Source organism: Molothrus aeneus, chromosome 4 (assembly GCF_037042795.1).
Source record: "Molothrus aeneus isolate 106 chromosome 4, BPBGC_Maene_1.0, whole genome shotgun sequence".
Lineage (NCBI taxonomy): Eukaryota > Metazoa > Chordata > Aves > Passeriformes > Icteridae > Molothrus > Molothrus aeneus.
Window position 1 is genome coordinate 17,223,962 of NC_089649.1, and position 27,870 is coordinate 17,251,831.

General features: G+C 47.8%; 1 protein-coding gene across 1 annotated transcript; it reads left to right on the top strand.

Annotated features, from left to right (window-relative positions):
* Positions 1–805: 805 nt before the first annotated feature.
* Positions 806–27,640, top strand: SCD5 (stearoyl-CoA desaturase 5). Its single transcript, XM_066548010.1, has 5 exons — positions 806–1,001; positions 16,675–16,805; positions 21,362–21,567; positions 23,932–24,164; positions 25,920–27,640. Exons 1-5 carry the CDS (start codon positions 821–823, stop codon positions 26,108–26,110), a joined length of 942 nt encoding a protein of 313 aa, XP_066404107.1. The 5' UTR covers positions 806–820; the 3' UTR covers positions 26,111–27,640.
* Positions 27,641–27,870: the final 230 nt, after the last annotated feature.

Genomic DNA, 27,870 nt, shown 5'->3' on the forward strand with positions numbered 1-27,870 from the left:
CCTGGTTCCCACCCAATGCCTTAAACCCTCTGTATGTTGCCTGTGCAAGCTGTTCTTGCTCCGCGGCAGGCGAAGCATCCCGCTAGTGAGAGGGAGCTGCTTTTGCCGCCCGCTCCTCCGGGCCACCCTTGTGCCGCCGGTGAACTTGTTGTCATTGACGGCATCCCCGGTGCCCCGGGATCCCTTCCCTCCCGCACAGCTGGCAGCACACGGGGAGACACACCTCGTGTCCCCCGAAGCCACACCTGAGCGTTAAAGCAATGGTGGGACGGGGTAAGCACCAAGCGGGGCAGTCCCCTCGTTCGGGTGTGCGCTGCCGACAGCTCGCTGCCAGTCCGTGCGCTTGTGTTCGGTGCCCGCCTCGGCACTGCCAGGCAGGACACTTTACCCACCACTCTCCACCACCTGCTCCCGCTGGCGCCAGCGGCACCTTTTACTGTGTTGGCCCGACCTTCCAGAGCGCCTCGCCACGGGAAGCTTTGTCTGAGGGAGCCGGGGAGCGGCGGGCGCGCTGCGGGCCGGGCCGCGGGGCCGCGCTGCGCGGGGCCGCGCCGGGGGGCGGCGGCGGGCGGAGCCGGAGCCGGGGCCGGAGCCGGGGCCGGGGCGGAGCGGGCGGCCCGGGGCCACCATTGGCTGTCGCTATGCGGTCCCCGCGGCCGCCCCCCGCCCGTCCCCGTCGCGGTGCGGGGCGCAGCCGGCGGCGCGGCGGCTCCATGGAGGCAGCGGCGGCAGCAACAGATGCGGCGGTGGCGGCGCGGCCCGGCCGCCCGTAGCCGCTGCTGGGAGCGCCGCCGGCCCTGCCCAGCGCCCGGCCGGAGCGATGGCCGCGCCCCGGAGGGCGACCGGCGGCGAGGCGGGCGAGGCGGGCACGGCGGGCTCGGCGGGCCCTGGAGGGCAGGCCATCGTCTGGCGCAACGTGGTGCTGATGGGGCTGCTGCACCTGGGCGCCGTGTACGCGCTCAGCCTGGTGCCGCGGGCGCACATCCTCACCCTGCTCTGGGGTGAGTGCCGGGCTGCGCCACAGGTGGGGTGGGGGGCGGCGGGCACCTCTCGGTTTCCCCGGGTCCGTGCCCTGTTTGTGGCTTTTGTTCCCGAGCCCCCCCCCGGCCGCTCCCGGGATGCCAGCGCCGCGCCGGGCCCTCGGTTGCTGTAGAAACAGGAGGCGCTCTGCCTCCGGTTACGTTTATCAGGTTTTTTTTAGTTAAAAAAGCCCAGTCGAGCGCTGGTGTTTCGGTGTAAAGGTCTGAGGGAGGACGCGCTGGCCGTCCCCTTGCTGTTTCACCGTGTTACTTTCTGAACACCCGCGGGTGTCTGCTCCGGTTTGGAGTAGAAAATCAGCTCCTCGTTTGTTTCTTGAGGAAGGTGATAACAAATTTTCATTAGGGAAGATGTGAAAGTCGAGTAAGTGCTGTAAGGTGCTGGCACAGACACGATAAGCCAGGCTGTGCTTTCTGAGGGGAGATGGCTTGCAGCATCTGTCCTGCTCGCCGTGAAAAGCCAAGGCTTCGGTTTGGGGAAGGGAATATGAAATACAGCTTCTTTTCTTCCATCCTATAGTGGTAAGATCCTATTTTCTCCACAGAAGAATGGTGCCGGGAAAAAATGCTACATAGAAGCACTGCAGTATTGTGCGAGGCTTGTCAGGGTTTGTGAGACCAAATAGATGGTGAATGTCAGCATCACTGTTCAGCAGGCAGAACTGTGTATTGATTCATATGAATCTCGGTGGCCAAGAGGGTAAAAACTTGAGTGCTGCTTACAGCTGATGCAATTTCTTGGATAAATACCCTGCTTTGAGGTAAGTGGAGGATGTAACAGCCTGGGATTCTTTTATATAGAGGAAAGAAGGGTCTCTGCTGCAGGAACTCACAGACATGGAATTTGGGTTGTTAGGCTGCCATCATTACTGTCGAGGTGACTCTTCAGAAGCCCCAGCTAAATGCTTTAGAAGTCAGGCTTATTCCTTCTGTTTGGAGAAGTCCTAAATCTCTTTTTCATGGGTTCAGCTTTTGATATTCAGTCTTAAACCCCCAGAGATTGCCACCATTGCTGCTTGCACTTGGGAAATTAATCTTTCCCTCAGTTACCATCCTCAGTTTCTGGGTCTCTGGAGGGTACCTGCATTTGACTGGCAGCCTGGTTTGCACAATCCCCCCCCCGGCTTGCTCATGACCAGAAGAGGTTTGTGGGGTGGTTGTGTTTTGCATAGTTTCCTTCTGCAAGCACTACTCCTCTCGCCTCCCTATTCCTGGTTGTGTTCAGGCTGATTTCATAGTTTATCTTGGCCACAGCTGGGCGATCAGGGAGACCAGGAGAGCCTGTGGGAGCCGTGTGGCTGGAATGCACAGCCTGTGGTCTGCTTTCAACCCTTTTAGGTCCTGTTGTGTGCAGGCAGGTGGGCTTGCTTTTTCTGTTTTGCCTTTCCAAGAAGACAATTTGAAATCATCTCTGATTTCACTGTGCTTAATTACAAAAATCCCTCTGAGGCTGGAGGCAAAGGATGGAATTACCAATTCAGCCCTCCATCCTCCGAGGTTTTTTTTCCTGGTGGAGATTAAACAGACACTACATAATAAACAGTTCTCAACGACTTTGCAGCTTAATGCCTTTACTTCTGAAAGCGAGAGCCTCTCATTTTTTGACATAATTATTTTTAACAGCCACCCTAGAGCAGACCACAGAGTTTTTATGGGAGTTTGGTGGGTGGTTTTTACAGGGGCTCCACAGCAGGGAGTGAGAGCGCTGGCTCCAGCTGTCCTGGACACTGCGTGCCACTCTCACATCTGGCTGCTGCCACCTCAGAGGTGCTGACCAACGTGAAAATACACACTCTCCTGCAGAATATGTCAGACAAATTAGCTTGCTGTCACGCTGGTGACCTGTTTCTGAGATCCCTCTGAGCCACTCAGGGCAGATCAAAAAGGGTGGCTGTTGCAGAAGTTGACAAGCCCACCTCGCTTCGGAGTGGCAGGGGCCAACCAGTGAAGTTGTGTTGTGAGGAATAGGTGTCAATCAGAGGTGTCCCTTGCCCTCCCCAGTTCTCCACATCTCCCTCCCTGTGCAGATCCCTGTGAGACTGCCTTTCTGTGGGCGCTGGCTGCCAGCCAGCCTTCGGAGCAGGGCTGGCACGCTGGCAAACTTGGATGGCGGTATGGGAGTAGTGTCAGGTAGTGCAGGGATGTGTGTACGCTGAAGGGTGCAGATGGAGGAGCTGCAGCCTTCCATGCATCCCTCTGTGGTTTTCTCTTCCCAAGCTTTCCTGGCACTCAGGAAGCTTCCCAGTGATCCTGTGCATTGCTCTGGTCTGTGTTCCCCACCATTGCTCCCCCATGGATAAGCTGCAGGAACAAGTGTTCTGGGAGTGGGATGCCAGTGCTGGCTGTGACCTCCGTGGTGTCTGGCAGGAAGCCACAGCTTCCCATGACTCACCACTGCCTGCTTGGCGTTTTACCTTCTCCTCCCCCAAGATATCCACCTCCCATTGTGTTCTCCCCTGAGGGAGGCCAGGTACAAACCCTCCCTCTTTCTTTCCTCCTTCCCTTCCCACCCCCAGAGGGAGGCAGCTGCTGCAGCACCGATGGCAAAGTGGAGCTGAAATGCCACTGTGCCACCTAGAAAACAGCTGCTCAGGCCAAGCTGCCTGCTTGGCAGGGCTCATTTCCATTGGTAATTTATTGACATTTGTCCAGCTGTACATAATAGACAATGGGAGAGCGCTGCCAAGGAAGGCTCAGCTGGTTGTTTACCCTGGATTATCTGTGCTCCTCTGTTCCTGCTGCCTCCCGCACCAGCACCCTGAGGCCTGTGCTGCAGCTTCCCACACCCCATGTGGAGCTGGGGCTGCACCAGGGATCCCAAACAGCACTCTGGGTGCTGCAGAACTGGGGATGTGGATTGCTGCAGAACCGGGAATTGGGTTATCTTTCAAGGGATGTACAGATAAGCTGGTTGAAACACAGGCTTTCAGGGCCATCCCAATGTCTCTGTGGAATTTGATTTCAGTCCAAGCTGAACAACAACAATGAAATTACTCATGTCAGAATTTTCCATGAGCTGGGAGCTGCTTTGACCCGAGAGGCAGCAGATGGTGTGTGCAAGGCATTGAGCAGCCCTGGGCTGTGCCCGTGGGACAGCCATGGAACCTGCTGAGTGGATGTGGAATGTCCCCTGCTGCACAGTCTGGGCTATCTGGGAGCTCCCTTGCCTTGCTCTTTGCCAGCCTGACTTGTGGTTTGGTGTGGGGGTGAGTGGAGAAGACCCTGCTGCCTTCTCCCTTGTGCTCAGCACCACGGGGGTTTGAAGGGGAGGCATCACCATCCTCCCAGGAGGAACTGAGCAGGGTGAGAGCAGCTCACTGCTGGTGGGGTTGGCTGGGCCAAGCATGCGGATTTTCCAGAAGGGAATTTGTGCAAAGGGGTGCTTGTGGCCACTGATGGGGCTGTGGCTCACTGATGTCCTCTTTTGGGCTGGCCATGCTGCACCACCTTCCAGAGGTCACCTATGACAATAACATGCCACTAAATGATGCTTCTTATCCAGGACCTTCCTTGCTCCAGCCAGCTCCACTCTGTGGCAGTCCCAGTGAGTTTTATCTGTTTGATTTAGGAAAGCAAACTAAAAAACTCTGAAATCCTTACAGAGGATCCCTGGTACAGAGGGAAGTACCAGCATGTTTCACTGCAGGGCCCAATGCTGACAGCTGCTCACAGTTTCTTTTGGTGGGCTCATGGTAATTTCTTAAAGACTCCATCTGGAGGATCACATGATTGTCTTGGATTTTGTTTGGAAAAAGGTTCTTTTTATTCTTTGCAGAGGGCTTGGGAGGAAGCACTTGAAGTAGCCAAATTAATTTTAGGAAATAGAGCTGCTGCACAGGAGATTAAGCTGTTTACCTGCTTTAAAACCTTTCATTTCAGGCTGCTGAAACACCTTTAAAAACCTGCACAAGCATGGCCACCCAGAAATCCCAAATCACCTGGATATGTTTGGCAGAGCTGCATGAGGAAGGAGTGGATGTCACACCCTGCTGTGCCGTGCCAGAGCCTGGGCTTGGGGAGGAGGATGGCCTTGCCCTAATGGTGCTCCTGTGGGAAGGGAGGCTTGTTGCCGTTGTTTTAGCATTGTTTAGGAGATGTTTTAGTGCTCCTGAGAGCTCCAGATTGTTCATGTTCAGCCATGGTGAGCCCTTTGCCATGCTTATCCTCAGCTTTCCCCCCATGCACAAGTGCTGGGAGCGCAGACAGAGCAGCAGTGCTGCCCAGCTGCACCCCTGCTGAGATGCAAGCTGCTCCAGGCAAGAGTCTGGATCCCACCTGGGATGCCTGGATCCCTTCAAGGAAGGAGATTAAAGCAATTGTGCTCTCAGCACTTGGGGTTATCGCCTCTTTCTCAGGCTGCTGGTGGGCAGCACGCCTGTGTAACGAGGCACAGGTTGCTGTTGTGCACTGCAGATGCAAGTTTTATTGGTCCTGCATGATTCCAGAGTCTTGGATATTCTTGAGTGCCACCTGCTGGCTTTCTGGTTATTAACTGGCTTTAATGCTAAACCATTCCTATGCAAGGCCAGACATCTGTAAATAAAAAAATCCTAGCCCCAGGGAAGTTCCCCTTGGTAGCTCTGTGGATGAAGGAGAGTGCAAATATTGTCTCTGTTTCACACCCAGAGAAACAGAGACATTTGATGGAAACTTCTCTGTCACTCCTGCTGCCACTCTTGAGGGTGTTTATGCTCCCCTGTGGCCTGAACAGTGGTTGTGCTCAGGTGATTTCTGTAGGTGAGGCTTTGGGTCAGAAATAGGGAACAAATGCATTTATCTTGGATACTTGGTGGGAAGGGCTTAATGAACAGAAGGACCTTTTTTCACCTTGATCCCCATGGTGATCTCCTGCTTGCTGGCTCCCAGAACAGTCCCAGCCAGGAGCAGAGAGCAGCTCTGGGCGGTTTCTGTGGAATACTGGAGGCTGGCCTTGTTGTCCATCAGCCCCCAGCTCCACCATGCTTTCAGCAGTTCAAGACAGAAGCTGCTCCACTAGATGGTGAGTGGAGAAGAGGTGGAGCATCCAAATGTTAATTGCATCCCTGAGGTGCACATCTGCCCAGGGGAATAGCCCTGCTTGTCTCCAGAGAGGTTTTGGACTGACTTTTCCTCCCCTGGCCCATTTGAAAGTGTACTTATACAGCTGTCACTCTGAATAGCCAAATTCTTGGCTTCTTCCTTCCCTCCTGGCATCAAGAGCTGAACTCCCATCATCTCTGAGAAGAACAAAGTATTTTCTCAAACAGTGTTTCTCTCCTTAAAAATGGCATGAGCCCCGAATCTGGGGGTGGCTGTAACACCTCTGAGCTCCATGTCCATGGTAAAACTGGGAACACACCCTCACATAGTGCACAGATAGAACAGCATTACAGAATCACTTGGGTTGGAAAAGGCCTCTAAGATCATCAAAAACAATCATTAGCCTACACTGCCAAGTCCACAACTAAACCACGTCCCTAAGTGCCACAACTGCACATCTTTTGAATCCACCCAGGGATGGAGACTACACCACTTCCCTGGGCAGCCTGTTCATGGGATAGGTATGGATAGATACAGTCACAGAGTGTTCCTGGGTCTGTTCCAGCATCCTGCTCTGAGGTGATCTCCTGCTGAGGACACTCCTGCCTGTTGGATGTTTTCCCTTCCCCAGTGTTCACTCCTCTCTTGTTTAAGTGTTGCTGGAGGTGGTTCCTTAGGGCCTTGTCTGTCAGTGTTCAGCTGTAAGTATGTGGTTTTGTTCCTTATCCTGATTTCCTCCCCAGTGCATTGCTGGTGTTCCTGTGTTGTTTCCCTCTGTCCTGTGTGCTGCACGTCACGTGGGCACTGTGAGCACAGGGATGGGGAGAAAATTCCATGTGTGTGCTGAGCCCTGGATGTGTGTAATGGTCCATTGTGGTGGATTCACAGGGGTCCTAGGACGAGAGAAGAGATGAGGATCTGACTCCATGTTTCAGAAGGCTTATTTATTATTTTATGATATATATTATATTAAAACTATACTAAAAGATTAGAAGAAAGGATTTCATCAGAAGGCTTGCAAGCAAAGGAAAAAGAATGGAATGATAACAAAATCTTGTGACTGACCACACAGTCCAAGCCAGCTGACTGTGACTGGCCATTAATTAGAAACAACCACATGAGACCAATCACAGATCCACCTGTTGCATTCCACAGCAGCAGATAATCATTGTTTACATTTTGTTCCTGAGGCCTCTCAGCTTCCCAGGAGAAAAAATCCTAGCAAAAGGATTTTTCATAAAATGTGTGTGTGATGGTCCTTTGGTCCTGTTGCTCTCAGGAGTGGGTTCAGGGCACTCCTGAGGAATTCCTACATGGGAATGTAGGAATGTAGTGGGAATGGATGAGTGAGCAGTAAAACTGTGTGTGCTTGATATTGGGATGTTCACCCAGCACAAAGCACTGCTGGGCTGCTCTGACCAGCCAAGCTACGAGAACCTCAAGCACTTTTTCCCTTTGATCTGTCTGATGAGGACAGAGATGACAGCTGGATCCAGCAAAGGTAGAAATCCCTGTCTGAATTTGGCAGGATTGTTGGCGTCTGGGCTGCCCCCTGATATTGTGGGCTTGGGAGAGGCATCCCTGTGAAGCAGCCCCTTGAAGGGAAGGTTTGTGGCACCCCCAGAGCTGGCTCTGGCAAACACAAAAGCCCAGCCAAAGGCCACAAAAGCATAAAGTGCCTTATTTAGCCATGGTCCTCCAGTCCCTGAGCTGGTGCAGGCTGCTCTGGGGAGTCATCAAGGATTTCTGGCTCTAGCTTTTTATCTTTGGTTCTATATGCAGGTGGGGATGGCAGAATAGAGACTCTGAGGAGTTTCAGTGGATGAGTCAGGATGGACTTGTCTGCAGGAGAAGTCTCAAGGGGCTTACTGCACTGAATTTAGTGTGGTTCCTCATCTCTGCCACTCCACCTACCCTCCCTGCAGTCACAGCTGCACTTGTCACTAACACCGATGTTAGAATTGAAGCCAAGCAATTTCTTGTAATCAGATTTTATTTTTACCATGTAGGCTAACAATAAAATGTGCTGCCCCAGTGGAGAGTGAAACATTAACAATTACTGTGCTAAGTAAAGCAAAGCTGATGTGAAACAGAGGGGAAGGCTGTTTGTGATGCTGGCATGGGGAATCGTGTGCCTGCCACCCCTCTTGGTCCTCAACAGCAGGGGATGGGGATTTCTGGAGGATCTTTCTCAAGACATTTTAGGACAGTGGTGTCTCAGATGATATTCTGAGTGCTCGAGCTCACTGGAGGAGCAGAGCTGAGCTGGGGCACTGCTGGAGGGACACAGTGAGGAGTCACTGGGGCAGTGTGGGGAGCAATCACCTGGTGAGTGCCCCCAGGGAGCATCATCCTGCCCACACACAAGGTCTCCTCCTCTGCCCTGGCACCATCCTCCAACCTGACAGCTCTGGCTAACTGACCTGTTGGGTGCAGGGGGCTTGTGCATTCTAATTTTGATGAGATTTAGCACTTGCAGCCCAGCTCTGAGGCTAAAACTGCCAGAAGGGAAAGTTGGAAGAGACCATTGTTTGCAACAGGTTTTGCTCTGAGCTCTGTTTGGTTTTGGTAGGGGGAGGAAGAGGTACAGCACTGATAGCATACAAGTGGAGCAGACACAAAACAGCTAGGCAAGGTGCAGTGATACAGAAGGAAACATCATCTGGACTGTGAAGTCCTGGGAAGTCAAACCCATCAGATCTCTGCTTTGGTGGTCACAGGGAGGGCACTGGGTCAGAGCAGGGCATTCCCCTGTCATGTACCTGGTTCTGCACAGGGTCAGCTTTGGCTTTTTTCCTTTTTGGACAGGGATGTTAAAAAATAACTAAGCAGTAACTAAACCTTCTTCCTCAGGGCAGAGCTGCCTGCTGAACGCAAGGCTCTGGGGTGCTGTGCTAATGGCTTAACCATGCTATTTTTTTACTCTGTCCCTGAAAAAAGAGGTAAAATTGGCATTTATTCTGTCTTGGCAGAATTTATAGAGCACTTAAAACCCACCAGAGCCCGAGTCAGTGTGCGGATTGAGGACAGCAGTGAGGTCACTAGGAGAGGAGTGAAATCTGCCCGTGGTTTTGTGATGACGCAGGACTCAGCTGAGCTGAGACAGGCTACACATAAGCATCAAAAATTTCAGAGAAGCCAAAGTATCTTCCAGCCTTCTCTTTTGATCTAAAAATATATGCAAGCTGTTCGATATCTTAAGGCAATCTTCAGCTGCTGATGAGTTCAGGGAATCTGTATTTCCTTCCTAGGGGAGTTCTGGCATTGGCTTGAATAATTGCTGTCAGCCACGATTTCCATTGCTCTATTGGCTCTATTTGTGTCACATTGGCTGCAGCTGTCAATATGAACATTTCTGCTATTCCAACTGGAATAAAGTCTTTTGTATACTCAGCCAAAAGTGCTGGCTCTGGGGAATGCTCCTGAAAATGCATACGCAGGCATGTGCATCCAGGCAGAGGCAGCCTGGATTTCATGGGCTGGTGGTGGCAAGGGCCAAGGGGATGTGATAGATGGCTTCTCCTGGAGCTCCACCACGGTACAGAGGGGCAGCAGCAGGGCATCATCAGAAATCATCTCCTGTGCAGCTCTGAAACTCTGCTTCCCCTTTGCCTTTGATGTGCTTCCTCTTATCTCTGTCTCTCTTGGCTCAATTTAGAGTAGCTCAGAGGATGTGTAGATCTAATTTTAGATGAAACTTTCTGGCCTGGGATTTTGCATGTTTGCTCTCCACAGGGAAGCACGGCTCCCCGTGAGAGCTGGCATGACCTGTATGGTGGGCGGCCCAGGGAATTGGTGCTGCTGCATGCCAGTGCTTTTTAATTCTCATTTGCTCACTTGAATCCAGCCCAAGGAGCTTTGGATGCCAGCCTTGGATAGTTAGCAGGGCTCAGTGAGCAGAGGCTTGGCTAGCAGAGCAGTGTTTCCATCCCAGAGACCCCAGGGCCAGAGCACTAATTCAGCATTGCTTCTTGGCAGCAATTTAGGGACTACGGTGAAAATTTCTTCCTCCTTAATAAATGTAGTTCCAGGTCAGGAAACAAGGCTTTTTTTTAATAGGATGCTGCAAGTTAAATGATATATTACTGCTGCCTGGTGTCTCTTTGCTGTGGAGGAAGAGATCTCCAAGGTTTCCCTGGAGTTTAGCAGCACAGATCTGTACTGGGGTCTTGATATCTAATCTGCATCTAAGAATGCTGCATGGTGACCCTGGCCCTCCCGCTGGTGCAGTGTGTGACATCAACCAGCATTTTTAACTGAGCTGTTTGGAAAGACTGCTGCCCTGATTTGGGGTAGGAAAACTTTCCATTCTGAGGGCAGACATGGCATTTTAAGAAAGTGTATCTCCAAACTCGACATTATCTAATGAAAACATAAAAGAGCATACGAGACACCATAAAATTGACGGCTGCATTTCTGGTCTGAGCCCTGATGTTGAATCAGAAGAGAATCTTCTACCTCTGCATGTGTAGTGAAGTGGAGGATCTCTTAGGAGTTCAGAAGAGACCAGGCATGGTGCAGCTGCTGAAATGGGTGGCAGTGCTGCCCTGAATTTCAGAGGGAATGAAGTTAGGCATCACTCAGCACCACTGGAAGTACTTTCCCTGGTTTGGTGGTATTAGTCCTAAATCTGCCACTGAATAACAGCAAAACCCGAGTGAGGAGGAGAAGGCAGATACAGGATATGCAGATGTAATTTAATTTTTAGAAAGGAAAAAATCACCACTGGAAGTTACAGGAGTGTTCCACATTTATGGCAGTCAGTCAGCTTTGCATGTTTGTGCTTGAGCAACTTGCTGTTTGTATGTCTCATGCAGTTCTTGCAGCATAATGGAAGATTTTGGGTTTGACTCATTTGGTTAGTAAAATTCCCTAACAAGCAATTTTTATCTGATTGAATAAGCACAGGATGCTAGTGTAGAAGCAGACAAAAGTTTCATGTCCATTCCTGTAATTTTTAATCCTCAAATAGTTTTTTTTAAATACAAATGAGTCAAGTTTTGTTATCCTTTTACATACATACAGGGGAGAAAAATGGCCTGTGCTAAGATGAAAATTTCTCAGCAGCTTGCTTGAGACTTTGCTGGCTATGTGGAGAGAGAATTTCCACCAAATGGTGTCATGTCACAAGATGTCTCCATCATGAACAGCATTTTAAGGTCAGCTGTCTCCAGCTGCCCTCTTGTTGAAGAGGTAACAGATGTCTACAGGTGAAGCACAGCCCTTGCATTCATTAATTTTAATTCCCCAAGCAAAAGATGTGCTTCCTTTGCCATTAGTGTGATTAGAACTCACATCTGAGGAAATTACTCCCTCCTGTATCCAGGGGATCTTGCCTGCTGATCCTTGAACTGCTGGAGACACAGAGTGTGTTTGTAAAAATGTATAAGCCTTTTCTGAATGTGACTTCAGGCTGGGCCTGGGAATGTGTCAGACCTTCTAGGCTGAACAGTGTTGGGAGTGTCCTGACCCAGCAGTGGGACCTCCATCAGAGCAGAGTGCTGTGTGCTTCTGAAACATCCCCAAAAAGATGGCAGTAGAAGAGCTAAGGTTTTTCCCAAGTAGCACTTGGAGTGTGCAGACACTGCTGAAGGAGCAGCTCCCTCAGCACAAAATAATGCTGTGGGTTGGTTGTAAGCAGGCCTTTGCATCAGGGGGTTGGCAGCAGCCAGCACAGGAGCAAATGGGGCTGATGTCCTCAGAACAAGACATCAAACCAAGGCCCTGACCCTTGGTGGCTATCCTGACCCAAGATCTGTCATCCTCCTGGTCAGAGCAAGTGTGATAACAATTCTGGGACAGCCTCCAGTAATTACTTGCCTTGGTAATTACTCCTCACGTACTCTCTGTGCAAAATGTCACATCTTGAAGTCCACACCACTTGAAGTGTGCAGGCAGTGCTAGTGCAACAATAGCTGGCCTGTGTTGTCTTTGTTTTTCTTTTTTCCTTTTCAATTAGTGTTTTAATTCTTCTTTAATTCAGTCTCCACTGCATAGCAACTCCCCTTAACCTGTCAGAAGAACATATGTGGCTAGGTGAGCCACTGCTCTGATCTCACAAGGCCTGCCATCTCTCTTGTTTAAAGGAGTGAACACTTTCCCCCACATCTTTTTCCCCATTGTTGGTACTGGAGAGACTGGGAATGTCTTCCCAACTTGCTGACATTCATGTAGTACACCCCAATCCTGGCTGATGTAAGATGTGTCATCACTTGACTTAAAACCAAATCTGCTCCAGGACCAGAAAACAGTTTCTTACATGCTATGACATGCAAACAGGCTCAAAGCCTCACAGCAGCTGCCTGGTCCCAAAGTGTGTTCAGAAAATAGGGCTGTGATGGGCTCTGTGTGTGGAACACTTCACAGAGAGCAAAGTGTGAGGATGGTGGCTCTCCAGGCATGTGCCAGGCTCAGAGTAGTCACCTTGCTGTGGTTGTTCAAGTCCCTGTGAAGGGACTGGGAGCCACATGGGAGAGGGGTGCCTGCAGTGAGTCTGTCAAGGGCTGATTCCCTTCCCTGCTCCAGCCCTGCTGTCCCTCCTGTCCCTGCCATCCACACACAGGAATCAGAGCCACTGGTGTGAGCTGGTGCCAGGCTCTGTGTGCTGCCACCCCATGGGAACAGCTCTGTGACATTATTGTGTATTTTAAAGATAGTTTGTGTCTTGACAGTAGTGCTATTGTGAACATGCAGTCGATTCTGTTTCGCTGCTCCTGTTTTCCTGTCTGATGTATGGTCCCTCTGAGATAATTGTGATTTGCTCCATCTAACTGGGTTGTGTTTGACACTGGTAACGTGGGGATAGTTGCTATCCCACAGTGTCTCCTTGTCATCTGTGCTGAACAAGGATGGCAGTCATCTCCTCGCTTTCAGGAGCAAGAATTGTCTGTTCAGATAAGCAGAGTGAACCCAGTGTTTGCTGATCATCTTCTTTTGGTTGATTTGGTTTTTTTTAATAATGAGATAAAAGTAAAAATCAATCTGTAATGTGCTGGATTCACAAACAATAAATACATATCTTTCTAATGTGGTCCCAGGTTTCAGAAACAGAAGTTCTAATTTTGATATTTAGCATAAAACAGAATTGAAAATTTCAGGGGTTTGAGATCTGCTCCAATTTAAGCAACCACTAAGATCAGAGGATGATTACCTGATGCCTGTAAAGTAGATACAGGCTGTAGCAACATCTCCCCATATCTTCATAGGTAGCCATTTCCCTGGATACTGAGATTTTCAGAAGAGTTTGGCACTGGGCTTAGTAAAACTTTTCCAGAAATCCAGCTATGGGCATAATGAGTTGTTCTGAAAAAGGTGGCTCAAATGTTTGATGTTGATTTGCCATCCATTTTTTAATTATTTAGCTGGTGTAGTTTTCATTGCTTCTGTCTGACAGTGAGATGATACCTCTGTGCCTGCTGTTCAAAATCACACTGATGTCGTGCTGCCTTATCATATGGCCCACTGGGAATATTTTATGTACTGTTGGTGATCTTCCTTTCAGGCTCCTGCTTCCCCAAGCTTCTCATCCTCCTCACAGATCCCTGTCTCCAATTACTGCTCCCCAAACTACATTACTTGCTTTGTCTTTACTTTGAGCCTTTCTGTCCCTCTTACTGCATGGATCCTTCTGTGTTTTTTTAGCTCTCTCACTGCTGCTCCAAATATAGCATCATCCACTGTTGTAATTAGTATGCTGTTTGCCTTTGTTTCAGGTCATTAATAAGAATGTTGAATACAAATCTTCTGCCTATTGATTCTGGCATGTTCCCATAAATAGCAGCTGTGCACAGGCAGTGTGTTGGAAGCCTAGCAACCCTCCAGCTCCCTGCCTGCACGGTACCTTAACCTCGTGTGTCTTGTCTCTCTTGCATCCTCTCCCTGTCCCCGTGCTCTGGGTCTCTCTTTTGTCCTTTGCACAGGTTTACCTGCTGTTTTCTCTTCCCTCTCTTCCTCCTTGTTCCCTCTTTGAAGTGGTTCTCCCTCTGCTCCAGTTCTGAATTGTTTTGCTTATGCTGTGCTCTGTCAAGTGAGCTGATTGGAAATGCTCCTGTCTAGTCCTTAGCAGAACATGCAGAGGACACATCTGGCTATTTTACCATTTTCCTCTTTGTATGTTAGGTATCCCACTAAATTAAAAAGAAGTATAACATTATTTGTTTGAATTCCCAGTTGTTAATTGGTACTTTTCTTGTGGCTTCATTTTTTCCCCTTTTTTCTGCCATAAATATTATTTACTTTTTATTACTTGGGAAACCTGATTAGCTACATTTCTGAGAGGGTGTTTTCAGTATAAGGAGGAATTGTTATTAACTGGCTGCTTTGCTCCACATTGCAATCCTTCTGTGTTTCACTGACATGTTCACCCCCTACACACACTCCTATCCCCAAAAATGGGACAGGAAGCAAGCAGAATCTTCTCATACAGATACTGTAGCTGTGCATTATTAATATATAATCAAATGGTTGGTAGTCTGATTTTTGGTTTGAGATCCTAATTTATTCTGCAAAGGAGAGCTTGAGACCTGTTCCTTACATGGCAAATATTTGTCATCTTGGCTATTTATACATTGGGTCAAATATTATTTTTGGGCACCTTAATTGCTGTAAGAATCACAAAACTTGCTATCACCAAGTAGTGCATTTGTCTGACAGGATTTTTTTTTCTGTTCTGACATTGAACCTCCTGAGTAATTTTGTTTGTTTGTTTCTGGAGATGTTTCAGCCCTCGGGATTTATATTGGGAAGATTCCTGCTCTTGTGATTCCTCCTCTGCAAAGCCAAAAAATAGGCATGGTGCGTGGGTATGAGCCCCAGCTGTTCCCTTGATCATTTGAGCACTGCAGGAGTGGGCTGGGGCTAGCAAGTCCCTGGAGGGCTGGAAAGGGCCAGAGAGGCTTCTTGTCCCTGGTTGTGTTCAGTGCAGATATTCCATGTGGTCTGTTACCTACCACACAGCCTCCTTCTTACACAGGACAGAGAAGGGAGGTGAAATCAACCCTAATGGCACATGTCTCACTTTACCCATTTATCTTTCATTCTTGTTTTAAGCAATCATTCATGATGGATGGGTGCCCTTGAGAAGCACTTGCTCAATTAAATGATTGTTGCTGTGAAGCAGGGGAAAAGCCCCCTGGTGCTTTAAAGGAAGGAAAGAAACTGCTGAAGATGGGAGATTTCAGCCCATGACTAGCAGGAGGTTAAAGTCATAAAGCCCACAGAAAATATGTTCTTGTAGTGATTCAGGACTCTAACCTTAATATTTTTATGTAAGCTGGATAATGTCAGTATTCTGTGTGTCACAGATCTGTTCCCACAATTACAGTCATTTGAGTGATTTGGAAGGCTTTATTTAGTGATGTTTCTGCACAGCTCAACATCACACACAGCAAATGGTAGGATAGGTTTTTCCCTAATTTCATAGAAGTCCCAAGTCCTTGCTCTAACAAGGCATATGCGAGAACTGCAACTCTGCAGTGGAGACTGGAATGTGAGGAGTTGTGATGCCAGCATTTTTACTGCTCTGAGAGTAATCTGTAGATTCAGCAGTGTCTATAGATAATGTGCAGAGAGAATGCATGATTTTAGTTCATTTCTGTAGCTCTCTTCAGGTAAGTAGAAATTTTAATTTCATTATAGACTTCAAAGGACTCAGCATAACTGCACAAATGAGCCTTTTCTAGGAGTACCATGAGCACTCAGCCTGCTGAAAATCAGAATTGTCTCTTTGGTGATGGCACCCAAAGCAGGTTTTAGAGAGGCATCCTCTTTACTGGGACCATTCTGACTCCAGCTGCATCTTGTGAGAAAGGCTTTGGTTTGCTGTACAGGAGATGACAGGGATTTTGGCCATACACATAATGGCAAGCAGTTTGGGTAAATCTGTTTTTGATGGATCCACCAGCAGAGTGGAAAAAGTCCATTTGCTTCTTCAGTCTGCAGGGGTGACAATCAACATGAAATATGGTTGCTGTTATTTTCCCGAATATCTTTCCATTCTATTTTCTCTCAGACGCTGCAATTTCAAGCACTGTGAGCTGGGAGTTGATAGAGGGACACAGTAGACACACACCTACGTATACATTTGTTTTCTTTTTAAAAAGACAAATCTTTTACATTACATACCAGGAAAAGCAGACTGTGAATTCCTGTCAAGCCACTGCCTGTCTAACAGGGTTCCCCGGTGGACAGAGTGTTGTGCAGACACAAATACAAAACCCATTTTTGGGGATCTCATTTTCCCTGTTTGTTCTGGTATTTGAAATAGGCTGTTTTAAGCAAAACATGTCTGTGTGTGTAGGGTGGCAGGGATCCTTGGCTAAACAACACATTTCTGCAGATGGTATAAATTGATTTGAAATTGTCCTGGAATATTCTTTAATGTTTGAATCTGCTCTTGTTTTAATTTTACACTTGCAAAATAAGCCTGTCCTCTTCAGGCAAAGAGTCTGTGAGGCAGAGGTGGGCTGAGAGCCTCACCTCCTGTCTGCCCAGCCTCGTCTCCTGAGCCACCCTGCAGGCGCTGGCAGGCAGGGCAAGGAGCATCTTCACAGCACAGAGAGCACAAGTGATGTCAGCTGGCCCCGTGGCAGACGCTGTGTTTTGGTTTTGTGTCTTTCAGCATATTTCTGTTTCCTGATGACGGCTCTGGGCGTGACAGCGGGCGCGCATCGCCTCTGGAGCCACCGCTCCTACAAAGCCAAGCTGCCTTTGAGGATCTTCCTGGCTGCAGCTAACTCCATGGCTTTCCAGGTGAGCTTGTGTTGCTTGTGCAGATTCTCAGCCTCTAGGCAGCTCTCTGTGCCTTGCAGGGATCCCCTCAGTTTAGAGACAGCAAAAGAAAGAAAAAAAAAACCTGGCAGAAAGACATTTATTTGCTGTAACACATTCTGCTGGCTCAGGGCATGCAGAGCCCCTCTCACTACCCACGTAACAATGTGCACTAGGCAGACCAGGAGCAATAATTGCATAAGGACCAAGCTGAAGGTGACCAAATCAGAGGCTCAGCACCCCAGCAGCTGAGCTGTGGCAAGGTCAGGCCCCACACTTCACAGGACAGCGTGGAGACTTTTATAAGACCCAGCTTCATGCAAATGTGTCTGTGTAACCAAGAGTCTGTTCATCCAGGCAGCTGGAGACTGTGCCCAGAAAGGAGAGCAGGCACCCTTCCACAATCTTAATTTATCTCTGTTTTATGCAGCATTTTTCACCAGCCAAATTCAAATATGTTTGTGAAGAAGTGTGTTACTAGCTCTGTACTTGCTGGTAGGCAGTCCTAGACCACAGAAACACTTGTGTAACACCCAGCTGGTTGTAGGAGTTAGCCCTGAACCAGGATCTTCTCAGTGTGAATTTGGTTCCTCCTCTGGCTGGCAAGGATAGAGATAGGAACCTGCACTATAATTAGACTTACCTGTACTAAAATTAAACTTATTGAGCTTGGCTGCCATAACCCCGTGTGGCACGGAGTGCCGTGTATGTCTTGTGCCCTGAGATTTCATCTTTTCCCTTTCAATCTGCTTGGTTGACTTTTTGTTCATTTGCCTTGACAGAGAATGAAAAGAGTCCCTTTATCTATCTCTGTACTTCTCATTTACCATCTTTGATTTTTTCTTTTTTAAGGTGGAAAGAATTAATTCGTTAGCCCTTCTACACATTACAAAGGGCACAATGCTTTTGGCTGAAAATGGAAATGTGTCCATTTTGACTCTAGCCTTTCTTTATTCTGAACCATTTTCCATCTGCTGCTTGGTTCCTTGGAGAGCTTTACAAGCCCTTTGCTCAATGTGTTAAACAACTGTTGGGAGTTTTGAGAAGCCCCTGGTCCTGTCTCCCTGTTACACAGCTGATCTTATCTTCCACAAGCAATTTAAATGAACGTGCAGAGCTGTTTTCAGTGAGTCTGCACAGAGGGATTGCATTGCATTCTGCTCCCCTGTTGCCATGGATTTTGCTCTCAGCTGCATTGTGCTCATCCCTGCTTTTGTCTGAGGACACTGGGATTCTGAGGCAGGGAAGTACTTCAAAGTACTTTTAAGCCACCTTTGTGCCCTTCATATCAGAAATAAGATGAAAGGCCAAATTACCCACTCTAAATCTGAAGCCTGCTCCTAATTACCATGACATCCATTGCCTGTAAAGGCTGTTTCCACCACCACAAACAGACAGTGAGTGATGAGTTTTCAGGTCCATCTCCTTCACGTTGGCTGTGGGAGGAAGAGGTAGCACTGGAGATGCATACAGCATTCCTGGATGCTAAATGAGGAGGAAACATTCAGAATTCTTGAAGGGCAGGGGAAGGAAACTACTGTAGAGTTTTAGCTTGATTTGCCTGGGCTGTGGCATGCTGTACCTCCTCTGGAATAGCATCAGATGCAGCCAGTTTTGCCATGTGGGTTTTATTAATGATTGGATCATGCTGAGCTGTGTTTCTTCTCTCCACCTAAAGTGAAGCTCTCATAATTTTGAAAGACTCTTCTTCTTGCTGTCACTTGTCTGTTTCAGACATAGGTAATACCTGGCTTATTGATCTCCCAGCATTTAAGTTCCAGCAGCTCAGCTGGGCTGTGCTGGTGTCATCTCTATGGCACAATCTGTGTTTGTGCTGGACACAGCAGGAGGGGTGGTGTGGAAATCTGTGTCAGCACATGGAGACTGTCACACAGCCCAGGCCACTGGCACATTTCAGTCTGCAGGTTTGTCAAGGGACCTGCTAATGAAACCTCGTGGCTGCGTCACTGTCACAGCATGATGCTGTTGCTCTCTGCTTCAGAAGGGATTTGACCCCTGTGTTTACCTGAAACTTGATCAAAAGTGATGTGTTCTTGAAAAATGGTTGCTAATAATATGCTCAGAGCATATTTACACATGCTGTGCTCCAGTTCATGGTGTATTTATTGTCAACAGTGCTGGCCTCAGGCCTTTATTTCCTCTTAGCTTTTGTGGTTTTAATTAGATGCAGTTCAGTTGTTTCACAGCTTCCTAATCCTTTCATCTGGGGAATCATGGTTTTTTTACCAGCTCTGCAGACATTTGCTGTGGCATGAAAAGCCAAGTTAATTTCTCACAGTATCATTGCTTTTCCTGGTTATCTGCTGTCCCACAAACGACTTTATCAAGTGCTCTTGTGACAAACTGATCAACAGTCTCACTTGAAAAATTATTTCTGGTTAAGAAAGAAGACCTTTTCTAAGTGTGCTTCTTGCATAACCCTGTTTTATTTTAAAGTTACTTATGTTGACATTTTCCAGTCATATGGATATTCCCACTAAAGCCACTTGAAGGGGTGTGGAGGTTTTCATTCCTTTTGATTTCTCTGTAGGAAGGTAGAGGTCTCCCCTTGTTCTCACTGAGGACTTGGGTGACTTCCTTTGCTTTTTTGCAGTTTACTTTGTTTTCTCATGCAGTGAGATGGTTAAAGTGCAGCATACTGGAGGACTGGCAAAGGGCTGATCTTTGCTGCTTCCTCTCAGTGGCTTAGATGTGTCAGTGCTGCAGAAAAATGTCCCCCTCATCCCAGCCCACTCCCAGCATCACTGTGTTCACTACATGGCAACAGCAAAGGGCTGAGCATAACTGAAGGGAGTGGAGCTAAGATCTTTCCAGGGCTCTTGCTCCTTACTTGTCCCTGGTGTGCTCTTGCAGGCAGAGAGCATTTTTACAAAGCTGAAATTGGGTGTTGGAGCCATTTGAGCTGGATTCTTTAGCTGCTCTTTGCAGCTGTTCCCAGAGGCCCCTCAGTGCTTTCTCTCAAACGTTGGTAGCTGAAAGAAAGAACAATGATTATTTCTGCAATGCTTTCAGCACAGGGCTCTTGCCCCACAAAATACAGGTACACACAGTTTCATTATCCTGTGCTTGCTCTGTCCTGGGGTGTATTCAGTGCCCACATGGGTGGTGTCCTATTCTTATTTAAGAGACCTTGCAATCAATTTGCTCGGTTCTACTGGGAGCAAACCTGCTGTGGTTGGTGGTTATGGGTGCTGTTCCTAAAAGTAACCCAGGCCTTTCCTTCTTTGGGTATTTCTGCTTGGGTACCTCCCTGACTGTGCAGAGATGGATCTAGCAACCTCTGCTAAGAACTCTCTGATTAAAGTTCACCCTCCTGTGGATCTGGGCATTAGCTGACATTTCCACATTTTGGTGTTGGTGTTGAGCAATTCATTCATAGATGAGTGTGTGGCCTGAGGTTTGCAAGTGCTGAATGTGCTTACAATGCCCTGCACTAATAACTTAGCACCACTGCAAAAGCCACCAGTTTGGTCTGGTGCATCCAGCCAGGGCATCCTGCAGAGCAAACTGGGAGGCTGAAATCCCTTTGGCTGAGTGAACTCAGAAGGTCTCTCTTTATGGATCCAAGTGTGAAACTGTGGTCCATCCCTTCCTCCCTGCAGTCCCCATGATTCCATTTACAGCCACAAGGCATTTCAGTGTCGTGTTGTTCACCACAGTGGCTGTAGTGATCCACAAGCTCTGTCCCATTTTCAGCGCTGTGTTTGTGCCTGGAGGGCACCAGCTGCAACCAGCTGAGAAAGAGGATGCCAGAACTGAGAGCCCCTGTACAGTAGTCCACTGAAAATAAATACACAAGGTTCCCCATAGCACAGTCTTAAAATAATAGTGTAAACATGGATGTACCCAGTCCCTGCAGCCCATCCTCAGACACCCAGGGCACACTGATGATGGTAACTCCCATCAGTTTTAGTCAGTGTGGTTTTCCGTGTTGACTAACATGGTTTTAAAACATGGTTTTACCATGGATGATGGTAACTCCCATGGTTTTAGTCAACAACCTTTTTTGAGGAGTGTCAGAGAGGGTCTTGCTGCTATTACCATGTGTGGGAGTGTGGTATTTTTGGGGTTCCCCAGATGGAGGAGGAACAAATGAATCTGACTGCATGTTCTTAGAAGGCTAATTTATTATTTTATGATACTAGAATATATTAAAGAATGCTATACTATGCTATACTAAAGAATAGAGAAAGGATACTCACAGAAGGCTAAAAGATAATAATGAAAAACTCGTGACTTTCTCCAGAGTCCTGATACAGCTGGACCATGATTGATCATTAAGGTAAAACAATTCACATTTTGGATAAACAATCTCCAACCACATTCCAAAGCAGCAAAGCACAGGAGAAGCGAATCAGATAAGAATTGTTTTCCTTTTTCTCTGAGGCTTCTCAGCTTCCCAGGAGAGAAATCCTGGCCAAGGGATTTTTCCAGAAAATATGACGGTGACATGGGAGGCCTGGAGGTCCTGGCAGTGCCTGCCCCTCTCCTCTGACCCCAGGGTGTTTTTTGTGCAGAATGATATCTACGAGTGGAGCCGGGACCACCGCGTGCACCACAAGTACTCGGAGACGGACGCGGACCCGCACAACGCCCGCCGCGGCTTCTTCTTCTCCCACATTGGCTGGCTCTTCATGCGCAAGCACCGCGACGTCATCGAGAAGGGCAGGAAACTGGATTTCACCGACCTGCTCGATGACCCTGTCGTCAGGTTCCAAAGAAAGTAAGTGCCCAGCACTGTGAGGTGGGCGTGGAGAGGTCCTCCCGCCTGGCGGTCTGCTTGTGGCTCATTCCTCGTTTTTGTCTTTCCCTTTTCTTCCCTGAGATATCCCTGCCACCCATGCTTTTCCTCTGGCCCCCACTATTCCCATGACACTTGTTGACTTGTTGACTGTCCTCTGTGGCACAAGCAGTGAGCCCTGTCCTTGTGCCTCTGCTTTCCCAAAAAGCCAGGGCTGGTTATGAAAACAGCTGTGGCAGAAGTTGCTCGGATCTCGGCTTTCTTCTCTGATCACAGGAGCAAACTCTGCAATCACTAATTGCCTTAACACAGAAGTGCACATTTCACTCTGCAACGTAATTTCTGGTACCCCTGGGCCAGTGCAGGCCAAGTGCCACCTCTCCCAAGACTGCCATTCTGTACAGGATTAATTATCTCCATTGGGAATCAGCACAGTCCTAGCTCAGTTTGCTACACACTCTGTGAGAGCTGGGAATTGAGCAACATCCTTTATGCTCTATGTGAGTACCTGTGTTTTAGGCACAAGAAGACTTTCTGCTTGCAAGCATTTCATCCAGGCGCTTTGGAAAACTGCTTAAGGCCATTTCTGTGTATTTTCTGAGGGAGGGGAGCAGTCAGTTCAGTCTAAAAATTACAGTTTTCTCTGCTAGGACACAGATTTCTCTAAGGCAGAAAAATTACCCTTATAATGAAAATCTTCCAGGAGTGAGGAGTACTTCCCTCCACGTATGGTTGCTTTCACTGGTTCCTCAGTTGGCAGTGCCTTTTTGCAACAGCTCCCTTGCAGTTTGCTGTAGCTCCTCTTGGTTATTTCCTTTTCCACGACAACAGCATCCCACGAGAAGCAGGCTTTACTGCTTTGGTCATGCTGCAAAGGTTGTCTAGTGAAGAAGTGTGTTTTCTGCAGGAAAGTTGTCTTAGCAAATGCCTTTGCTCTGGATTTGGATTTAGGACTTAGTCCCTTACCCAGAATTTGGGTTTCTCCTTTCTACAAGGTTGCAGTGTTGGGGGTTTTTTTTGACAGCATGGAAAAACTAGCAGGCACTAAGAATCATAATACATCACTAAGAATCATAATAAATCCTTCTTGGCAGGTTTTGTTTTAAGGCTAAATTGTTAGCTTTGCTGAATTTAGTGGTGCTGCTGAGTTATGGACGAGGCACCACTCAGTCAGTTTAAAACCACATCACTTCAGCTGAAATCATAGTAGTGCTCCAGGCACAAAACCTACCCTCTGTGAATCAGGGAGCAATAATCCTGCAGGTGATGTGAGAGAGGAGCTCACAGGTGAAATGTCTCCATGACAAAGTTTTCGTGTGGCGAAAGCAGGGGTGTTCCCCAGGCATGTGTTGAGGCATTGATTTCCCTGCACTCCAGGTAAGGAGGTTTCTCACTCCGAGGTGGATTTTTCAGTCAGAGGAAGGCAATGTACTCTGATACTTGTTCAGATGGGAGATTTCATGTTTTCATCAAAGACCTCGGTCTGGGCTTCTTCCATCTGGCAGGATAGTTTTAATTGCTGCCTGATAAGATGTTCTCATATTTTATTCTATTTCCCCAGAGTGGTAGAGGCTTTGAACTTTGAAGGAGTTTTCTGGAGTGGAAAGTACTTTTCTCCTCCAGCTCTACTTAAATCCTGGCCTTGACCTGATGAGAGTCGGATAAGGTCAGACTTCTGACCTTATCAGAAGTCAGTCATATGAGTGGGAAATTACTGTTATCTTTGGTGGAGCAAAGAAAGGGAACTTGTTTGCTTGGAGGGCCATAGCTCAGGTAAGTGAGAATTGAGTTCTATGAGAGTTGAGGAATGCCCTCTTCACTTTGGCTGGTGTTGCTCTAGAGTTGCAGATCTCCTTCTGGAGCCCAGGTTGTGAGGCAGAACCTCCAAACAACAACAAAATACATCAAGCAGAGAACTTGCAAGGCAAGAGGTTGATTGATTTCATGCACAAGATGATCAAAACTAGCTCATGTGTTACAGATGAGAAATGTGTTCATGAAAACTTACGTCCTTTCAAAAATCCTGCTGATATTAGCATTTTTCCAGCTCTCTGTGGATCTTAATTGGAAGCTGTTTGTTTTTGTCAAATAAAAATGACAGTTCTTCCTATCCGAAAGACTTTCAGGGAATGCAAAGCTTTAATAATTGTTTAATAAATCTGTTTTTCCTCATCCCTTCCAGAAAACTCAACAAAAGCAGGGGTCTATTTTAAACCTTAGGTTGTTTTATAGGGAGATGAACAAGGTGGGTCTTACGGACGAACAAGGGGGTTTTCTAGGGGGTCTTAGGGGGATGAACAAGATGGGTTTTACTTGGCATTCCTTTTGCCCTTGTAACTCCCGCAGGTATTACAAGAGCTCAGTTGTGCTGATGTGCTTTGTGATCCCCACCGTCGTGCCGTGGTACCTGTGGGGCGAGAGCCTGTGGAACGCCTACTTCCTGGCCTCCATCCTGCGGTACACCATCTCCCTGAACGTCACCTGGCTGGTCAACAGCGCCGCCCACATGTACGGCAACCGCCCCTACGACAAGAACATCAACCCCAGGCAGAACACCCTGGTCACCCTGGGAGCCATTGGTGAGTGCTGCAGCCCTGGGCACAGCTCTGCCAGCTCGGGGTGGTGTCCTGTTGGAACCCAGGACATCCCTCTGGCTGCCCTGGATGGCTCGAGCCTCTGCCAGGGGGCTCAGAGACCTTGGCACAGAGCCCAAGACTGTTGTGCCTTTGATTTTGACCCATGGAAAAAATTTCCAACCTTATATGAGGATCTGCAAGCCACAGAAGTTTAAGTAGAATGATAGTTAGTTTGTCACAGGGTGAAGAGTAGAATTTTGGGGTTTTTAGAATGGGGGATCAGGGTCCCAAGATGGAGCAATTTGGGCGTGCCTTGTCCTTCTTTCTCCTTCTTCCTAGCCTCCATCTTCTGGATGATGGTGGGACTTTTGGATTGGTTTAAGGTAGGAATACACTGTCTGACATAGGTGATAGGTATTGGGAAGTTATGGTAAATAACGTACACGCAGTTTATAGTATAAAAAGACAATACCGCCGTGAAGGTGGGCAGTGTGCCACTGACTGACCTGCTGAATAGACCTCAGCAGGCCAGGGAAAGAATTTTATAGATAACAGAAAACAAACAACCTTGAAAACCAGAACAGAAGAATCCTGACTCCTTCTTCAGGCTAGGAAAAGAGACTCTCTAACACATCTCGGGGTCATCTTGACCACAGAGACTCCTGAGAGTGTCCCATCCTCTTTCACCCTGGTGGGGACTCTGGGTGCCTGCAGCTGGACACCTCTTAGAGCCAGGGTTTGGAGGAGGCTGTGGAAACCCAGGGCACCAGGAATATTTCTCTGTCTGCTCTGGGGTGCCCTGACCCCCAGGGGAGCACTGACTTTGACCCTCATTCATGGAGAAAGTTTGCTAAACTCCAGAACAGACTAGAATCCACTAGGGTGTGAAGTAGCTTGTAGAGAGTAGTGTAGGTGTATCACTTAGGTGGGAAATTTAGGATTTTTAGTATGTAGTGGATGGAAGCAAGATGGAGGGCACAGGGTGTCATCCTGGGCTTCTTCCTCATGCTTCTTCTTCCTCCTTCTTCATGGGTTTGGGTGGCATTTTGTAATTGGGTGGAAAAGTCCGCATTGCAGGCTTATGGGGATCGGTTATTGGGTTAAAAAGGGAAATATTCTAGGTGTCAGTTCTTAATTGGATAGTTTAGCTTTAAAAGACCTTGTACCAAGAGATTATTGGCCATTTTTGCAGTGCTTCTCCAGTGCACTGAGCCTTATGTGGACAGCATGAAAAACTCTAGATAAGATAACAATAAACCAGAACCTGAAGACTGAAAAGATCCAGTGCGTCTCTCTTTCCTGACACAAGACCACTCCAGGAGGGTCTCCCCCAACAGGGGAGCCCCTTAGGAGGGCCCAGCCAGAGTCCCAGAAGTCAGGGAATTGGCAACAGGTACCCCGACAGGAGGCCGGAACTTGTGCATCCTAGAGGAAGGTGCCTGTGTTCTACACTGAAATAATACCATGTGGTCTCTGGGAAGGGAGGTGTTAGCACCCAGCAGCAAGCTCTGCTCAGCAGAAAGTGCAGTAGAAGTGAGGGACCCCACTTCTGACTCAGTTGTGTGTCTCCCCTCTTGAAACACTTCTGTTTTTTTTCCCTGAGCATAAGGCGTGGGACATGCCCCTTCCTACTGGGGAGGAGCATAACCTCCACTAGATGCCAGACTTGGGCAATGGGTGTTGGAGTGTCCTGCCTGTGTTCCTGTGTTGACAAAAGTGCCAGCCACGTGGTCTTTAAACTCCCTCTGTGTTTTTCAGGTGAGGGTTTCCACAACTACCACCACACCTTCCCGTTTGACTACTCGGCCAGCGAGCTGGGCCTGAAGTTCAACCCCACCACCTGGTTCATTGACTTCATGTTTTGGCTGGGGTTGGTCACTGACCGCAAGCAGGCTCCCAAGGAGATGATCCAGGCTCGCAAGGAAAGGACTGGAGATGGCAGTGCCTGAGAGTGATGCTTGGCTGTGCCGGCGCTGCTGTCCGTCCGCGTGGCTGCCGGGTGTGCGCGCGACCCCGTGCCTGTGGTGGATTTACCTCGGGGTACAATTGAATTCTTCTTTTGTTTCAGATTGGTTGGGCTGAATTAGTTCCCCAGGAATTGATTCAGCCACGGCCTTTTTTTCTTTTTTTTCCTTATTAGCTGTCTTATGTCCAAACTTAAGACTATTAAGTGTAAAAATGTTACATATTATTTAATATTGCAGTTAAGTGGGAGAGACATTTGATTTTAGTCACTGTAGTTCATGTCTGAGATTTGTTGTAATTTGCTTGTTCATGGTAAATGTTGGCAGGTTGAAGGAGCTAACTGTCCTTTCCAAGTGCAGTTAGGGGAGATTTTTGTTCCTACTGCTAATCCAGTAAGGTTTTGGGGTGCATCTTTTGGGGGGACGGGGCAGGGCCCAGTGTGCTGTGTCAGCTGCATACTCCTGGAAAGGACAGTAACACCACTGATGAAAAACAGTGTGTGCAAGGGGGAAAATCACCCTCAGTTTAGTTAGAGGTTAGTTTGGAAACCTGCTTTCTTCTTTTTGTTAGCCTTGTTAGCCAGCCCAGTGCACTGCTGTCTTTGCTAAGTATGAAAACCATTTATTGCTGAGCAGGCTTTTGTGTTGAAGATTAGTCTCTATACAGGCCAAAATACCAACTGATGCTATATTGAGATAGTTCCTTTGTTGTCACATACACATTGTAATTGTAAATGTATAGAGCTCAACCATGTCTTAAGCCAAATAAAGCTTCGGTTTCAATGTTTGGAGACCTGAGTCATATTCTAATCAGTCATGGCCATCGATGCATGCATATTTTAGCTCCTTTTGCACAAGAGGCCTCTTAATTTCTTTTTCTGCCTTTGACTAGTGGGTCTTAGAAAACTGACCTTTATCTAAGTCAGAGCCTGTACTAATATTTCAGCTGCATGCAACATCCATTGGTTTCTGAGCAAAATATAAAGACAGTTATGTAGCTTCTGAATTTTAACAGTTGCCTTGCTTAACTAAAAAAAAGGAAAAAAAAAAGAAAAAAAAAGGAAACAATTCTTAAAAAAAAAGGCATGTGGATTTAATGGGACATATAGCCCTTTGTGTTAGTTGTTAGCCAGTGCAGGAGAGAGGCTTTATACTGTCAGCACTGGAGCACTTTTGAAGATAGAGGGCATGATTTTCATTTATAAAGAATGTCGCTGCCTTGCCCCTCGGGGAGGGAGTGCCTGCTTCCCAGACACACAGCCCCACACCCTGGGCAAGGCAGGGATCTCAAGATAACTGAGACTCAGGCCCAGATATTTTCAGGAAAGATGCAAAAGTGGGGAAAAAATAAAATGGTTTCTTTTTTGTTCTGTTTCTTGTTTTTCAAATGATGCCATATAATATAAAAGAGTTGTCTTTATTCTGTCTTTCATCCAGCAGGTGTTTTTAAAGTGTTATTTTGCCATTAATGATGTGTAAACTCTTGAGTGATTTACAATAAACAGTTATGAGTTAGCCTGGCCACTGTGTTTAATTTTGAAACATCTCCCAAAGCAAAGGTCTTTGTGCGTCTCACATCAGAATTACAGCAGTGTCTCGCTTGGCATTTCCAGCTCTGCATTTGGTGCAGCTCAAAATACCTCCCCCCTCAGCATTTCTGAATGTCAGGGGAAGAGGAGGTTGACAAATGGAAGGACACCAAGGGATTTGATTACTTTAGGCTTCCTGGCCAAGCTGATAGAGGG

Excerpts from the sequence above, each read along its gene's own strand:
- SCD5 (XM_066548010.1), top strand. The coding sequence starts at position 821 with ATGGCCGCGCCCCGGAGGGCGACCGGCGGCGAGGCGGGCGAGGCGGGC. Across the intron at positions 21,568-23,931 it reads GTCGTCAGGTTCCAAAGAAA|GTATTACAAGAGCTCAGTTG; the intron begins GTAAGTGCCCAG and ends TAACTCCCGCAG. Across the intron at positions 24,165-25,919 it reads GGTCACCCTGGGAGCCATTG|GTGAGGGTTTCCACAACTAC; the intron begins GTGAGTGCTGCA and ends TGTGTTTTTCAG.